The sequence below is a fragment of the Ailuropoda melanoleuca genome, chromosome 4 (genome assembly GCF_002007445.2).
Source record: "Ailuropoda melanoleuca isolate Jingjing chromosome 4, ASM200744v2, whole genome shotgun sequence".
In the NCBI taxonomy this organism is placed as follows: domain Eukaryota; kingdom Metazoa; phylum Chordata; class Mammalia; order Carnivora; family Ursidae; genus Ailuropoda; species Ailuropoda melanoleuca.
This window is the reverse complement of record NC_048221.1, coordinates 94,982,884-95,001,142: the sequence shown is the minus strand read 5'-3', so window position 1 is coordinate 95,001,142 and position 18,259 is coordinate 94,982,884. Positions and strand designations below refer to the sequence as shown.

The 18,259-nt window shown below is 36.6% G+C and overlaps 1 protein-coding gene across 1 annotated transcript in view; it reads left to right on the top strand.

The window, feature by feature from the left end:
- The window catches only part of EXOC6B (exocyst complex component 6B), a 569,711-nt gene that overhangs the window by 96,352 nt on the left and 455,100 nt on the right, over window positions 1-18,259 (top strand). Inside the window, exon 6 of the mRNA XM_034657278.1 lies at window positions 5,587-5,791. Coding sequence (XP_034513169.1) covers window positions 5,587-5,791 — 205 coding nt within the window. The remainder of the gene's footprint in view (window positions 1-5,586; window positions 5,792-18,259) is intronic.

The following is an 18,259-nucleotide window of genomic DNA, read 5'->3' as shown; positions in this document are numbered from 1 at the left end:
TGTTTAATTTCTTATTATTTTTGTGTCTTTTTAAAAATACCTGTATATGGCTCTGATATTTCTTTTCATGTACTTCTTTGCTAGTTCTGTCCCTTCTGGCATTTTGGATTTGTTTGCAGACTGATTTTGTTTTTCCTAGTTATAGGTCAATTTTTTGGTTCTTATAATGTCTAGTAATTTTGATTGGATAATGAACATTATCTTATGTTGCTGAGTGTGGATTTTGGGGAGCTGTTTTTTTCTCAAAGAGTATTGCTCTTTGGGGCGCCTGGGTGGCTCAGTCTGTTAAGCGGCTGCCTTCGGCTCAGGTCATGATCCCGGGGTCCTGGGATTGGGCCCTATATCAGGCTTCCTGCTCGGTGGAGAGCCTGCTTATCCCTCTCCCTCTGCTGCTCCCCCTTCTTGTACTCTCTCTCTCTCTGTCAAATAAATAAAATCTTTAGGAAAAAAAAGAAGAGTATTGCTCTTTGGTTTGGCAAATAGTTGTTTGCAGATCTGTTTGATCTTATTAAACCATTTATTTATTTATTTGTAGAGGGAGGGGGCAGAGGGAGAAGGAGAGAATATATATATATATTTTTTTAGATTTTATTTATTTATTCGACAGAGATAGAGACAGCCAGCGAGAGAGGGAACACCAGCAGGGGGAGTGGGAGAGGAAGAAGCAGGCTCATAATGGAGGAGCCTGATGTGGGGCTCGAACCCAGAATGCTGGGATCACACCCTGAGCCGAAGGCAGATGCTTAACCGCTGTGCCACCCAGGCGCCCCCCCCTTTTTTTTTTAAAGCTATAAATACTGATACTATTACCAGGTTCTGTGCTCCCTAAGGAAAGATATCTGACCATCTTTCTACCTGTAGCACATAGAAAGGATTAAATATTTGTTAGTGGTGCTCTTTGATTAGAAAAGGCACTAATATTTCCTGTGGTGAAAGCTTTAATTTCATATTCTTATCATACTTTGAATTATAAACATTTCTCATGGGTAGTTGTGATCTGCTTTAAAAGATCACTTACTAGAATTTTAAAAAATCATTATTGTGAGAGAGTTCTATACCATGGCAAGAAAGGACCACAATTTAATTTGACTAGAATTAACATTCCCTTCTCACAATAGCATTCAACTATGTCTAAGTTATTCTGACCTTAGTTACCCAATTTATGGGATTACTTAAATGTCTTTTCCTTCCTTCTTCTTTTATATTCCCTGCTTTTGTCTCATTGACTTTTTTTCTGTTCATGTTTCTGTTGGGGAGTGTAATGATGGGGAGACCGGAGAGCTAGCACACATGCAAATGAAACTTAAGAATTTGGCTTTTGATTCAGTTTTAATAATGTTTAGAGTCTGTCAAAAATAATGTCAAAATCTGGTTTTAGATTCCCTGGCTGCTGGAAATAGAAATTTGTCTTTTGATGTCTGCTATACAGGTGTCTAGCTGGCTATCATTCTTTAACCTGTCACTGATATTAAAATACACTAGAAATTTGAATAATCTTACTGGTCTGTCAGAACATGAATATGCTAGGGAAAGGACAATGGGGAAATAAGGTGACATTCTTTGTTGCCAGGAATCACTGGGTTTTGTACTAATTAGCCTTGAAAAATGTGGAGTTATTTGACAGACCAGATGTTTTCAGCATGCAGCCATGTGTCTCGTCAGTGCATGTGCCTTGTGTCCGCAGGCAACATTGTTCGATTTTTCTCATTCTATAAACAATGTTCCAAAATATAACAAAACCCCAAAGTGTGTTTATCTTTTTGGCTTAATTTCTGGCTTTCTATCCATTCTAAGGTTTCTCTCTAGAGGAATTACATTTTATTGCACATAGCTCTTCATACCTAATTGTAGTATAAACACCATTCTGTTTACACTAAACCATGTGAATTGTACTGTTTTTGAGTCTGTAAAATTGTAATAAAAGCAACCAATTCACATTAACTATATTTGTACTTTTATTTCTAAATGTAGGGGAAATAAATCTTTCTCCCTTCCATTTATTTGGACTAAGATTTTGATTTTTGAAACATATGAGGTAAAGACATTAAAAAAAATAAGTAAAACCAATCTCTAGTCTTTCGTGTTTGTGGTACTAAGTACATTGGAGCAAGAAGAGCTTAAGTGTCTACTGTGAAATTCATTCTTAAAATCAGAATAGAGCTATCAGTTTTTTATTTATAAGATTGGAACTGAGTTTTTCTTATACTAAATACATCATGGGAAGTATGAAAATTAGGAAACTAAAAGCTAAAAACATAAGGAAAATTATCACCCATAATGTTAATATCCAAAGGAAAAAAAATCGTGGTTAACATTTTTGTATATATTTTTCTAGTCATTTTCTGTGTACTTATGTTTGTGTGTATGCATGTATTTAGTGATTTATAGCTCATACATGCACCTATAATCATAATTTATACATGTATGCATATTTATAGTTTTAAAAAATGTTATGATTATACTTGTAAGTTTTATCTTTTTCAATAGCTTTTACTCAACAATATTGTAAACATTTTGCTGTCTTTTACTACATGGATGTATCATGATGTATTTAGCCAATTCTTTGTTATTAGACATCTAAGTTAGTTTTTTATTGACTAATATAAATACCTACAATTCAAGAGGCTTATATACTTTTGTAAATCTAGTATTTCTTTTTGGAAATGCAGATGGTTAGAATGCTTGTTTTGGTAAAATTCTTGAGTGAAAACTTGTATCATTAATACAAATTTGTTTACCAGCAGGCAGTGAATTCTTATTTCTTGAAACCCATGATAATACTACCCATTAACTTTTAAGAAAGTTTTGGGAGTTTGAGTGACATGAAAATCATGTTTTTGATTTGCAATTTCTCACATATCTGTTCAACTCTTCCTCCCCATATATTGGCCTTTTTTATGTTCTTTTGTGACTTTTCTTTGTTCATTGTTTTTTAAAAAAACATAAGTTTATATGTTGTAAATAATCTTTACCAAGTTTTTGGTTCTTCTTTATTCTTATTTTTTTAATGTATAACTTATTTTGTTTTTACTTTGTCAACCTTATCAATTTTAGTTTTATGCATTCTCTTATGCTTGCGGAATCGGATAAATATTGTCCCCTTTACTATTGCATTACCAGCAATATTTACTTTTGCATAACCAGCAATATTTCTTTTCTTAAAATCTATTATATCTGATATTAATGTAGCCACTCCAACATTTTTATGGTTACTTTTTGCATGGTATATCTTAATCCATCTTTTACTTTTACTTGTTTGTATCTTTGAATCTAAAGTGTGTTTCTTGTCGAAGACATGTAATTGGATCATGCTTTTTAAATCCTGTCTGACATTGTACCTTTTGATTGGAGTGTTTATTAGTCCACTTACATTTAATGTAATAATTAATATGGTTGGATTTTACTCTTTTTTTTCTGTTTTTCATGTCTTTTTGTTCTTATCCTTTACTCTCTTTTTTGTATTAAGTATTTTGTGGTGTACTGTTTTAATTCCTCTGTTGATTTTTTTAAAGACATATTTCGAGTTATTTTCTTAGAGTTGCTGTATGGATTATAATCTGTATCTTAATGTATCAGTCTGCTTTAGGTCAATGCTGATGTAGTTTTGGTAGAATATATAGCAGTGGCTTTGCTTCAATTTAGCTCCATTTCTTTCTTCCTTTTTTGTGCAATTTTGTCGTATAGCTATATATTTTATAAACCCAACAATACAGTATTATAATCATTTCTTCTTTTTTTTTTTTTTTAAGATTTTATTTATTTATTTGACAGAGACAGCCAGTGAGAGAGAACACAAACAGGGGGAGTGGGAGAGGAAGAAGCAGGCTCCCAGGGGAGCAGGGAGCCCGATGTGGGGCTCGATCCCAGGACCCTGGGATCACGCCCTGGGCCGAAGGCAGATGCTTGACGACTGAGCCACCCAGGCGCCCCTATAATCATTTCTATTAAAATGTTTCTTTTAGTGAAATTAAAAGACGAGAAAGAAATATTTAGTCTTTTATATTTCACATATATTTACTATTTCTTATGCTCTTTATTTCTTTCTGTGGATTCAACTTAGTTTCTGTTGTCATTTCCTTTCTGGCTTCCTTTAGGATTTTTTTTTAAGGCAGATTGGGTAGCAAGGAATTCTCGCTCCTTGTTTATCAGGAAATGTATTTATTTCATTTTCATTTTTATTTATTTTTTTTTATTTTTTTATTTTATTTTATTTTTTTTAAGATTTTATTTATTCGACAGAGATAGAGACAGCCAGCGAGAGAGGGAACACAAGCAGGGGGAGTGGGAGAGGAAGAAGCAGGCTCATAGCAGAGGAGCCTGATGTGGGGCTCGCGGGATCACGCCCTGAGCCGAAGGCAGACGCTTAACCGCTGTGCCACCCAGGCGCCCCCATTTTCATTTTTAAAGGATAGTCATCAGCTAAAGATTGGTCCAAGGTTTGTGCTCAATCAAACTTGAGCTAGAAGAGTTTCCACCCTTTGTCAGTGAATTTGTGTGTGAGCTATGGAATACATTAAAAATTCAGGCAGTTTTCAAAACAGCCTAAGCTTTTAACTCCTTGCCAGGGCTTCTACTATGTGTGTGCCTGCTGCCTCCTAGTCAGCCAGCGATGTGTGGAGTGCTTAGGCCTTCAGGGGTGTCTTACTGCACGTGTACACAGACTCAGTCAGCTAGGGATTTGCAAAGTGCTATTGGGCCCTTCTGTGGGTCTCTTATTTCCATACTTCCTTGTTAAATTTTTGGTTAGTCTTCTAATCTACCCTTTGACCCAACCCAGACTAACTTCAGGCCAGGAGAGCTGGAGTATTTCCCTGTTTATTTGTTTGTCCTTCCTTCCCTCCCTCCCTTCCTTTCTCCTTTCCTTCCCCCCTTTCCTTCCTTCCTTCCTTCCTTCCTTCCTTCCTTCCTTCCTTCCTTCCTTCCATCCATCCGGAGTTTTCTACTTTTCCTAAATAACGCCACTCACATTGGCTTCTAATGGCAGGGAAGCTGCTGGTTTTCATGACAAGCCAATATAACCAGTGGGAGGGAGCAGGAATGGAGGGTGGGTGGAGTTGTAGGGTGATGGAGGTAGCCCCAGGCAAGAACACCACAGAGTTCCATTGTTCAGCAGTTTTCATGAATAAACACTTTTCAGTTTGTTCTCCTTTGGTCTATTTCCAGAGCCCTGAAATGGTTGTTTAGTTTATATTTGTTTTTTGGGTAGAAGATTTGCTAAGCTCTTCCCTGTGCCATGTTGGAAGTTTAGACTTAGGTATTTTATTTTATAGGCTGATTGTTTTGGCATTGATATGATCATTTTGTATTTTCTTTTATTTTTTGTATAATGAATAAAATTGCTAGATTTTCAAAGTTTTCTCTATTCTTGGAATAAAATCTTTTTCAATTGTAATTTATTAAGCCTTTTAATGCATATATTAATCTTGAATTTGACATTTTTTCATTGATGTTTTTATTGAAACTTAATACTGGATTTGGCTATTGTACAATGAAAACTAATTCAGGCTAGAAATTTTACCTGAGGAATACATCTGTGGCCCTAAAGAAGACTGAGTTAAACTAAAGGTGATTCAATTCCTTTTACAGGCATTATCCTGCACTGAAAACTCTGGAACATCTAGAGCATACCTATCTGCCTCAAGTAAGCCACTATCGATTCTGCAAGGTGATGGTGGACAACATCCCCAAGCTCCGAGAAGAGATTAAGGATGTTTCTATGTCTGATCTCAAAGACTTTCTGGAGAGTATCCGCAAACATTCAGACAAAATTGGAGAGACTGCCATGAAGCAAGTAGGTCTTGGGTTTATGATAGGTTGGCCAATGACTTCACTAGTGTCTGTTAAACATGGGTTTCTCTCTGCTAAGTGTCTTAATTGTTTCATGTCATCTTAGGAAAGCCCTTTCTCTTTATGGGAACACATGAGTAAAAGATGTGTTTTATTTTTTTAACAGAGCAATGAATTATTTACTAGTATATTGTCTTGCTCTGTGGATGTTCAGTAAATATGGATCGTTTGTGATGGTTATATAGGGACTTTAAAGAGGGTTTTCTGTTTTTTAAATATTTTCCCTGACTTTGGATACGATTTGAAGCCCAAGATTTTTAAAAGGTCTCTTTCTAGGTGATGAGCTAACTTGTGCTGTAGGTACCTTCGGTTGACTACTTACTATGTAAGCAAGCTATCATGTTATTTATAAATATTTCTGTAATTGTTATTTCTGGTATCATTGGGTATCAATGAAGAAAGGCCTTTTGGGAAATAATGTGAATTATGATCACAGAAAGGGATTTATTTACAGTTTATAAGTTAACAAATGTGTTAGAAATTTTTAGGGTTTTTTTTTCTTTTAATATCTTCATCTCTAAGTAATGAAAGCCACCAAGGAATGTCTTGATTTCTTTCTCGTCATTTTGAATAAAAGAGCACTAATGATTTGCAGTGCTGCTTGCTCTTGAAATTTAAATCACATTGATTTTATTAAAATATCTCAGGATATCTTATGATGTAACCTACAACAACAAATAGAAGACTTGGTTGTTTATGGAAAGTGGTGTTTGGTTTTACAAACAACTATGTTCTTGAAGAAGTCATTTGTAGTTCTTATCATTCTGGGAAGAAGGAGGGAGCACATTATATTTTTGGTCTCAGCAAGTCTTGGTAATTTTTCAAATGTCTGATTATGCAAAAGAAATTTGCCTATTGGAAATTCCTTTCCTAAAGCAATGCAGATATTCTTTTCTCCTCTCTTTTAAATTTCGTCAGCGTTTATGATGGAGAACGTTTAAAACTGGTTGATGATAAACCAGATGGAAATAATCATATCATGTCATTTTTTAGTGGTAAAGAAACAAAATTAATCATTGAAAATGTATGTTTGTATTACTGGGTATATATTTCGAGTACGGAAATGAAGGTATTCTGTAAGACAAGTATCTATTATGTTTGACAAGTTTTTTCTAAACTTTCAAAAATAGGAGAGTATAGTACAGAGTCTCTGTGGAAGCATTCTTTTTTAAAGTTACCTTTTTTTTTAGGCCTCTGCTTGAGAGATTAACTTCAGTTCCTTTTGGTGAAAAAGAGGATTCCTTGGAAATACTGTTATTTCACTTAATGTGGATTATCTGGTTTTACCTCTTAATTGTCTAAAGAAATTCAGGCCCAGGGCTGGGAAGTGACTCGCTCAAGTTCAGACAGCTTGTAAAGGTCAGATCCTGTAGTAGAATTCAGGTTAGATTAAGGTGAATTTGCCTACTATGGCACTCAGTCTGTGTAAACTACTAGCTATTTGGTGTATTTGTGTCATAAAAGAACTGAAGAAAACCGTTGTGGATTCAGGCCTTTTAATGAACTGATAACCCTTCATTCCTCCTATAAAATTTCATAGCAAGTATAGCTCATATTGCATGTATTGTTACCCTGTGCTATGTTAGTTGAGATCTTTGAATAAAAATATCTTAGCACATTTTAAGATCTGTAGTACCTAAAAACTAAGGAAAATGGGAGGGAGAGAAATTACCATATACTTTGTACATTGTAGTTCTTCAATAAATATTTATTTGAATTCATGGTTGTTGGAAAAGAAGGAAAGGATATGATTTATTTTTCACTTATGTCAAGCCCCAAATGGTGTTTCTGATTTGTGATGGTTTTCTTTGCATTGGTCATTTAGGGAAGCTTTCTATTGTGTGGCTCTGCCATTTTCATGTGGTTTTGAAGGTTGCTGCAGGAGGAGAAAGGTCAGGGAGTAGTGCATGTGGGAGAGCTTTTAAGGACTAGTCATGAATGCAACATATTATCACTTCTACTCAACACTTCGTTGGCCAGAACCTAATTAGTTGGCTCTACTGACCTGCAAGGGAGGCTGAGAAAATAAAATGTCATTAAGAGGAGAAGGACTCAGGTTTGGTGAATAGTAGCTAGTCTCTGGCACAGTCTACCCTTTGGCCATCAAATATCTCTTCCCTCTTCCTCTTGTCCCTAGAACACACTTTCTCCTTCCCAAGGAAGGTAACCCAATATCCCATCTAGTTACTACATCCATTTCAAAGTCTGGTATCTTCCAGGGATGCTTAAAACTCTCCATCAGATCCAGAGGAGCCTCCAGATCCAGATGGGCTGCTGACCAGGAAAGAAGATGACAAGTTATCTACACCTGTGTTCCCTCCCACCTCCAATGAAGAAGCTAGAATAAAATAACTATAACAGAAACTTGCATTTAGAAAAGGGAATAGTGGGAGATGCACAGTATTTCCTGCTTCATAAACAAATCATGTAATCCTTTGGGCCATCATCGGAGAATCCTTTTGCCTTAGGAAGTGGGTCTTCCTTGCTTAGATGTGAACTCTCTGAGAGGGACTCCTTTGCCTATAGTTCTCCCAGGCTCCTGTCGCACTCTGTTTTTTCTTTCTCTATTTTTTCTTTTTCAGAAAGAAGTGGGGGGCGCCTGGGTGGCACAGCGGCTGAGCGTCTGCCTTCGGCTCAGGGCGTGATCCCAGCGTTGTGGGATCGAGCCCCACGTCAGGCTCCTCTGCTATGAGCCTGCTTCTTCCTCTCCCTCTCCCCCTGCTTGTGTTCCCTCTCTCGCTGGCTGTCTCTATCTCTGTCAAATAAATAAATAAAATCTTTAAAAAAAAAAAAAAAGAAAGAAGTGGGTGCTGGGGAATATACCTTCCTTAGATCTTTCTCTCTCACTCTCTCTCTCTCTTTGTCTCTCATTTTCTTTTTCTCTTTATGTTTCTAGACATCTACACTTATATCTATATCTATGCACATACCCCCCCCCCCAATATATATTTGTAGGTATGTATCTTTGACTGCTTGCTTTCTGCTTCTGCAAGTTTAGGGACCCAAGGGTTGTTTTATATCTCTGAACAGCCACAGGTTTATTTAGTCGAGCTTTGTGGTTTGGGGACATTATAGATAGTTACATCAGAACTTAGGAGGCCTCTGATCTGTTTCTTTCCCATAGGTTCTGTGTGGACACCAGACCCAATGTTCTCTTCTAGCTATAATTTTGAGGACTAGTTTTTTTTTTTTTTTTTCCCTTCTCCCCAGTTTGTGAAGGTAGGCCTTGCCTCATGCCTTTCTTACTTTAATGGCCCTACTTTGAGGCTGTATGAAATAATGGGTAAGAGGACCACATCTGAATCTGATCTTTGCTTCAGAATTGAGTCACTTTGTTCAACTAGAAATATTCTTTGGAATTTATTGCTCAAACCTTTACCATTCTTTTACCGTTGGGATTCTATATGCGTTCAGCTTTCTAACCCTCTGAGGCCTGAGTGTCTAGACTTCTTCTGTTTCCTATAATTTCATTTAGCAAGCCAGCAACTTTTTTGTGCCTATCTCTTTTCTGTAACACCTTGCTAGAAACAGAAAGGAAATGCCGATAATATGCTATAACTCTGACTCTCCATTCAGCTACAGAGCTACAGGCCCCATAGGCATGTGGTGTGCCTTTTCATTTATTACAGGTTCCGGTTTTGCTGGGCTCTCCAGGCTTTCAACTTGTTAAATATATGTTCTTGCTGCCTACTGCCTGACCTCTTAACCAATGCCATTTATTTTAGCTTTTTTTTGTTAAGGCAAAACTGGTATTCTTCCAATACCAGTTTCTGTTTTCCTTAAATAATGCTGCTTGTTATAAAAGCTAAGCTGTAAAATCTCACCGTAGAAGTTTCTTTTTTTGCTCATTGGAAGTCCAAAATGGATCTTCCTGGTAGGGTAGCTCTTCTTCAAGTGACCATCAAGGGATCGAGGACTCTTCTGACTTATGGCTCTATCACTTCAACATGTGGCTTCCAACATTGTATCAGTAGGAAAAAGAGTAAATAAGGCCTTGGGATTTTTTATGGACCAAGCTTGTAAGTGATCCATATCCCTGCTGCCAACAAATTGGCCATACATTATACACTGCAAGTGAGGCTTGGATAGATGGTCTATCTATGTGACCAGGAGGAGCAAGAAATAGGTTTGGTGAATAGCTAGCTAGCCTCTGCTACAACCTACTATTATATAGCCTTGAAAAAAAAATATCTTCCATTCTCTCGCCTTTTTCTTCACAATACATATCTTCCATGTCTCTTGCCTTTTCCCCCCCACAATTTCATCTCTTTGACATTCTCCGTACGTTTGCCTTCTGATTTACTGATTCAGTTTTTGGTATTGTCAATGCTGCTATTCAGAACTTTATCATCATTATTATTTTTAGTTTAGCAACCACAGGTTTGGCTTTAGAAATTTGTTCTTATCCTTTTAAAAAAAATATCCTAAGTTGTTTTCTTAAGAACTATATGAGAAAATAGTTTTGGAGTCTTACTTAATACGATAATTGGTCTGCTTTTCTAGAAATTAGGTAGGTGATTGTGCTTTCTCATGGTGGATGTTTCCCTTTGTCTTCTACTCACCCTTTCCTGAGTTGCTTCACTGACCTCTGTGTGGACTTTGTCCTTGGTACTGTGAAATGATGGAAGAAGTTGGTAGATTGGTTTCTTTTGAGGTTATAGCAGCCAAAAAAAACTACCAAAAGGGCTTCACCCTGATCAAACTTAAATGAGCAAATAGGGTCCAAACTTTTATCTGCTGTTAAAATCTCATACTGTTACCTCATCACATCAAAAGATATGTTGCAAAAAGTACTATTTGAGGATGATCTGAAGGATATGTAGTTTATCCATTCCTCTGTATTCAGAGTAGTAGATTGTCTCTGGATAAAGCTTTATCAGTAGGAGGCCCTTTGCTTTGATCGTTTGTGGTAGACAGGGTTCTAAGATGACGTCCAGGTGCATACATCCTGTAAAATCCCCCTCCTTGAGTGTGTGGGCCTGATCTAATCAGGTAGACTCTTTTAAAAGAGGGAATGGAGGTCAGGTATAGAAGAAGTTAGAGAGATTTAAAGCTGCAACAGATGGTCTGCTGTTGGTGTTGAAAAATAAACTACCGTGTTTTGGAGAGGGACACGTGGCATGGACCTGTAGGCCACTAGAGGTGCTGAGAGCTATTGCTAACTGACAGCTGGCAAGGAAATGGGAACCAGAATCCTACAACCACATGGAAATGAATTCTGCCTATAATATAAATGAATTTAGAAGAGGACCCTGAGTTCCAGATGAGACCACAGCTCTGACTGACACCATGATTTCAGCCAGGTGAGATCCTGAGCAGAAGACCCAGGAAAAAGTGCTGAACTCCTAAACTGTGGAAACTGAGATAGTTACTGTGTGTGGTTTTAACCCACTAAGTTTATAGGAATTTGTTACAGCAATAGAAAATTAATATGCTCTATTATTTTAATCTTTTGTTGTTGTTTAAAGATTTATATATTTATTTGAGAGAGAGAGAGCACCAGCAGTAGTGGCAGTGGGAGAGGAGAGAGAATCCCAAGCAGACTCCGCGCTGGGCGCGGAACCCAATGCAGAGCTTGATCCCACAATCCTGAGACCATGACCCAAGCCAAAACCAAGAGTGGGAAGCTCAACTGACTCTGCCACCCAGGCACCCCCCACCTTTTAAAAAGATTTATTAATTTATTGATTTGAGAGAGAGTGTGTGCTCGAGTGAGCATATTTTGGTGTTGAGTAGAATTTTACTAAACTGTACATTTTTATTTTGCCTTTGGAGCTAAGAAACAATGGTATAGTATAGCCTAGTTTAAAATGGTGTCTAGCTAGAAGTCTCTTGAGTTTTTCATCTGTCTTCCAATATACCTACGAAGCTGCAGAAAAATAAGAAAATGTGTAAGTATGAAAACTAGGAGAGAAGTTCAACCATTTAGTAGAATCTGAGGAGGAATTTTAAAATTGTCCATTCTGCTGTTTATTACTTTGTTGAATTTTAAGTTAAGCAGCCTTGTTTTTATTTTCAAAAAATATTTCATATTCTCATCTATCTATAACTATCTGTTTAAACATGGTATTGAATTGACAGCATTTAGTGGACCCGTGGGTTCTGCCATGGGAAATAGAACCGTCTGCAAAGTAGGTAGAAAAACCCCTACCTTTTATCTTGTCTTTTTTTTTATATTGGTCTTCTTCCTGTATGCTTCCAAAATACTGTGCATATCTTATTTTAGAATTATCATTTTGGCTTGAGGTGATTTTATAAAAAATGTCTAAAGAAATTCTTTGTTAATTGTCTGCTGTTTTCTAGTTTTCCTGTTGACATTGATTTCTGTAATTCACTTGTTATGGAATTGATTTGTGCAGGCGGGAAGTTCTGTATTTCTTATTTTGATTAGTTTGCCTTAGGCCTTGTGAGGCTAAATAACATTTGTAATATAAACATTCTTGGCTAGGTTGATTTCTATGTGAGGCTGTTTAACAAAGGGAAGGATTTATTTACTTTCAGAATTCTAACTTGGCTTTGCTAAATTATATGGGTTATATAACTGTTGCTTAGAAAAGGAACTGGTTGTCTGTAGAGGAGATGGAAGGCTCCTAGGCAGTCTTCCTTTAGTAACTGGTTTTAAAGAAACTGACCCTTGGATGAGATTAGTTGTCTCCATGCTTCTTTCAAGACTTGACTTTCTTTGGTTAAGCCTTGACTAGAGCAAAATGTGCTCTTTTATTTATTGTGTAGAACATCTTTTGACTTAGATCTGGCACAGTACTAGCAACTGAGTTAACACAGGCCGTGTAATGACCTCCAAGTAAAAGCAGGATTGCTGTTGAAACCTCTTTTGTGCTGGATGCTTTGTAATACTCCAATGGATTATGGCTTTTGGGGTCGGAGAAGCTGGTGTTCAGTGGGTCTGGTATTCTTGGGTTTACTTTATATTCTCTTTTCTTCTTGATTTCAGTATTTATATATTTGTACTACTCTTTACTCCTTCGTCTTTGAAGATGGGGATGGCCTGGGGGTGGGGTGGGGGAATGCGAGAGCTGTTTTTATAGGGATTCTTGAAATAAGCAGCAATCAGAATAGGTTGCAATCAATAGCAATCAGAATATGGTAGAAGGTCCGATAGTAGGGATTTAGTTTACTATTAAGTCATATGATAGTTAGCAGAATAGATTTTGGAGTCTGGGTTAGACTCCTAGATTTGCCGTTTGTTAGCTTTATGACAATGAACAAGTTACCAAGCATCCCACTCAGTCTTCACACATCTATAAAGTAGGAATTTTTAATCTTCTTTTCAAAGATGTGAAAACATTTAGGGAAATCATGTACTTAGTTCAGTCCCAGGCACATAATAAATGCTTTTAAAAAAGTTTTTTTCTCCTTCCCTTAAAGAAGTTATTTGTTATATGTACTTCTAAAATATTTTGAACCTGATTTCAATTAAAAATCACGTATATAGAAGATTATTAAGTATAAAAGATCAATATCTTTTTACTAGTATTGAGTTGGGATGGGAGAAGAAAGATAATTTATTTCTTAAATCTGATTTGTAGACAGTAATGCAGTTTGGTTTTAAGCTTTCTCTTTTCAGGGTAATAAGGAAACTATGGTGTATGTATATGTGTGCATATATAATAAATAAAATATTTATTTGCTTTGACTAAGCAAAGCATACCAGCTTATTAGGAGAAGTTTTCCTTTTATTAAACTTAAGAGAAAATTATTATATGGATTCTCAATACAGTTTATAGTTTTGTGGTGTGCTCATCCTAAAATAGAACATTGCTTAGAAAATCTAGAGGAAGAGTTATTATGATACTTACACCATCTCTTACAAATATATATAAATATACGTGTGTATATATATGTATTTCAGTTATTTTAAGATTAAATTCTTTTGAGAATATTCCTTTTACTGAATCTTGGCTTGTGAACTATAATACAATATAGTATAAGAATAAACTAATAAGTAGAACAGAGAACAAACCATAGAAATTGACCAAATATATATATGAATTTAATAAGTGACAAAGATGGTGTCATGCAAGAAGCATAAATACACACAAATTAGCATCACACTGTATAGGTGTAAAGTAAATTTTTCTTCAGTAAATCTTATGGGCAGAAAGGTCTCAGAGTGTGTGGGAGCATCATTGTATTGCCCTTCTCTGGAGGGATGTGATGGGTTCAGCTTTGCTGTACAAACAGGAGGATGTGCCTCCAGAGAGGGACCCTACTCTCAGATCATTTATCGGGAAGCTGGGAGGAAGCAGAAGTCAATATGTAGTAGGTGGATCCTTGCTTGTTCAAGAAATGTCTTGGGTAAGGGTAATTGTCATATCAATGCCACTTATATCAGCTAAAGAGACCTTGTATTCTTCAGATGAGCTAAGCCAGTTTTCCTGAACTGCTTATTGCTGAGCTATGAGAATGGCGAATATAGAGAACCACTAGAGCCCTCCGTGGTGACATCTCATAGCAAGGGGGACTCTGTTAATGAGATTGCTGCTTTACTTATCTGTCTGCCCAACCAGTCTGTGGTCTGTGTAAGGACAGAGGTATGGTTTTATTTTTATAGCTCCAGTGCCTTATTAGCCTAGTACTTGGGGACAGTAGATAGTTAATAAATAGTTATTAAATCAATTAATGACTAATGTGTTATTTAATTAAACTCAATGTACCTACACTTTAACATTTTTCAGAAAAAGACATCTTTTAAACAAATGTTTCAAGGTATATGATCTTAGGCTCCAGTTACATTCTTAAGTATATGAAAATGTTTAAAATTGCTTTTTGAATAGATTTTGACCCTTTCTGAAAGTACTGTGGAGGTACCAAGAGGTTATCTAATTGACTTGTTAAAAATGTTGAATTCAACATATACATTTATATTTTCTACCTCTTCAGACTTGTAAAAATAATAGCTAGGAGCGCCTTGGTGGCTCAGTCAGTTAAGTGTCTGCCTTTGGCTCAGGGCATGATATCAGGGTCCTGGGATCAAGTCCTGCATCAGGCTCCCTGCTCAGGGGGAGTCTGCTTCTCCCTCTGCTTCTCCTCCCTGCTCATGTTCTCTCTCGCTTGCGCGCGCTCTCTCTCTCTCAATAAATAGAAATCTTAAAACAAAAGCAGTTAGACAAACTGATTCCTTCCCCAGCTTCCCCCCCCCCCCAGTTAACTGCCCTATCCCAGCTTGGCAGAAGACCAGAGGACAGTAGACATGAGTTGAGGATAGAGTTACCAAACTGAAAGCAGTGAAATTTTGTGTACTGAGTATTGAGATTCATCTTGCATTTCACAGCTATCTTCTTTGATTTGGTTCCCAGGACTCTAATAGGCAAGTTATATCCTTCAGGTGTGAGATTGGAAGGTACTGTGAATAATAGGATTAGTCCAAGAGAACTGTCCTAAAGGTATGTCCACTGGGTAGTCCCCAGTCAAATGGACAGGTCAGATCACTTTGAAGTGCACAGTTGACTGGACTGATGTGCATGCACAGAGCTTTCAATCAGCTTTTTAGTTTTCCAATTTGAGATATGGGCAGATCACTAAGGATCAGCAGACATTTGAGAAAATCCTCTGACATTACAGTTAGAGGTCAGAACAAACACATATAAAGAAGCAGCTTGGAAAGGATAGAGACTGTGCAAGAAGAGGAAAACTAAAAGGCAAAACAAAGCAATAATGTTAGAAAAGTAAGAGAAAAAATTGTATGTAAAAGCAAGATCAGAAAGCTACACAAAAGAGAAATTAAGAGAGCAAAAAGAATGTTTAAGCATTAAAAATATGATAGTAGAAACCTTAAAGGAGGATTTGGAAAATAAAGTGGAGAAGATCCCTCAGAGAGTAAAAAGAAAAAGAGATAGAACATGGGAAATAGGAAAGATAGAAAAATATTAGGGGGTCAGTCCAGGAGATCCAGCGTTTGAATGCTAGGTGTTCTAGAAAAAGAAAGCAGAGAAAATGAAGAAAAGGAATTCATAGAAATAATGGGGAAAATTTCCCAAAATTCTAAGACATGAACTTCCAGATTAAAAGATGCCTAAAACAAGGGATGAAAATAGTCTTACATCCAGTTATGTTGTGAGATTTCAGAAGCCAGAGGACAAATAGAAAATCCTAAATGCCTCTAGAGATAAAAAACAGGATTCAGTGTCAAAATGATTTTAGATTAAAGCAATACTGGAAGGTAGACTGAAATGGAGCAGTGTCTTTAAAGTTCTAAGGGAAAATGTTACCTATCCATGTTTCCCTGTCTAGCTGCACAATACCAAGCCAGTATACGGGTGGGATAAAGATGTTTTCAGTAATGAAAGTCTTCAAAAATTTGCTTCCCATGACCCCCCCCAAAGATATGAGATATTAAGGACATAGATAATCCAAGAGAGAAGAGGGGCAAATAGAGTTTCTAAGATGATGATTAAAAGGGAGGTGGTTGGTTGACAGTGGGGTGACAGGCAGGAAGTACAGCCAGCACAGTCTGGAGCATTTTAGAAAGTTTAAAAGGTATCCTGAGGTGAGAGTAATAGTATTTGTATTACTGTACATATGTATTTGTACATATTGAGATGGAATGTATTTGTACGTATTGAGAGGAAATTCAGATAGCTGGGGAGAATTTGGAAACAAAGTAATGCTAAGTACATAAAAAACTTAAGTAAACTTAAATATAGGAAAACTTAACCCCAGAAAACAAGTTATGTAAAACAGGAAAAGTGATCATAGTATCTTATAGGGCTTGGCTGTGAATTGTACTTATGCAGTTATAATAAATGCTGAAAGTTAATTTATCTAATGAATCCATTGATTTGTCTCTGTTTTGGAGGGGTGGGTGAATGGACACCGCATGCGGATGTGTGGTGCTCGTGTGTTATGCATGGGAAAGAGACCTAACTAAATCCTCATCTTCCAGGTTGGAACACATCACTAGATAATGCTTAAATCTAACACACACAGGAAAAGGCAGAAGAGACCCAAGGGTCCACTGACAGATGAATGGATAAACAAAATGTGATACATACATATAGTGGAATATTGTTCAGCCTTAAAAAGGAAAGAAACTGACACCTGCTAGAAGAAACTGAACTCTGAAGACATGATGCTAAGTGAACTAAGCCAGACACAAAAGGACTCTGATTCCAAGTATATTAGGTTCCTGAAATAGTCAAATTTATAAAGACAGAAAGTAGAACGATGGTTTCCAGGGACTGGGCTAGAGGGTATGATGAATTAATGTAGAGAGTTTCAGTTGGGGAAGATGATGAAGTTGTGAAGATGGATGGTGGTGATGGTTATACAGCATGAATGTACCTAATGTCATAGGACCGTACACTTAAAACTGGTTAACATGGAAAATTTTATGTCACGTATATTTAACTGCAATTTAAAAAAACCTGAAAAAAATAGGCAGTAACACACATAAGCATGCTAGATAGAGATAAAGAGGGTAAATTTCAAAAGAGTGGATGCCTCTGGGGAGCAGGATTTAGGGGGAAGGAGAAGAGGTGGAGGAAATCCAATAGAATGATTTGACTATGTACAACTTAATTATGCATAACTTTGCATGTATAGCTTAGATAAAATATATTGAATGGAAAAGAAAGAAGTCATCAGATTTGGAATACATATATATTAGACATTGGTGGACTGGATATGAGGTAGGAAAAATTCCAACTCTCAGTACAAAGGAAGAGTGCCCCTTATTTAAGGGACTACTTATACTTATCTTTATTAATATTCTTGATTTTCTTTTCTGCTTTATGTGGGGTAGTTGAGGAGTCTCCATTTTTCAGATTCATAGCTGTAATAAGATGGGATTTTAATTATGTGTTAGATGTGAGTTAAATTAACGTCCATTCAGTTCTCTGTTGTATTATGTGCCTTATTAAAGAAGATAATAAATTAAATTTAATATAATATGTAACATTATATATATATCATGATATAGATATAATATTATATATATGTTTATAAATATAAAAATCTTGAGGGTGGTAAAGGTTGAAAATTTGTGATAATCAGAATGATTTCTTTCCCTTGCCTTGAATTCTTACAATAAATATTTACCCCTGTTCAGAAGAGAATATGAGTTCTTCAGCACCCTCTTTTGGTTGCAAAATAAATGTCACACTACCGCCCCTGCCACTACTGCAGACCCACACGCTCATTTCTATCATCCTTGCGCATGTGTTCTGATGAGTGAGTGAGTAGTCCCTGCATAGTTTCAGGAGAAGAGAAGGAAAGAGGGAAGTAGAACAGGGAAGGAAAATAGTGCTGATAGGCCAGGCTTCCTATAATTGGCTTGGCCTCAGAATCTTGCGGGAAACAGCCAGTGGCCTCATTATTACTTCACTGGGAAACTAAACTTTCTGTTGAATTTAAAATAAAGGAACATGACCCATACTATGAAGTTTTTCTTGGG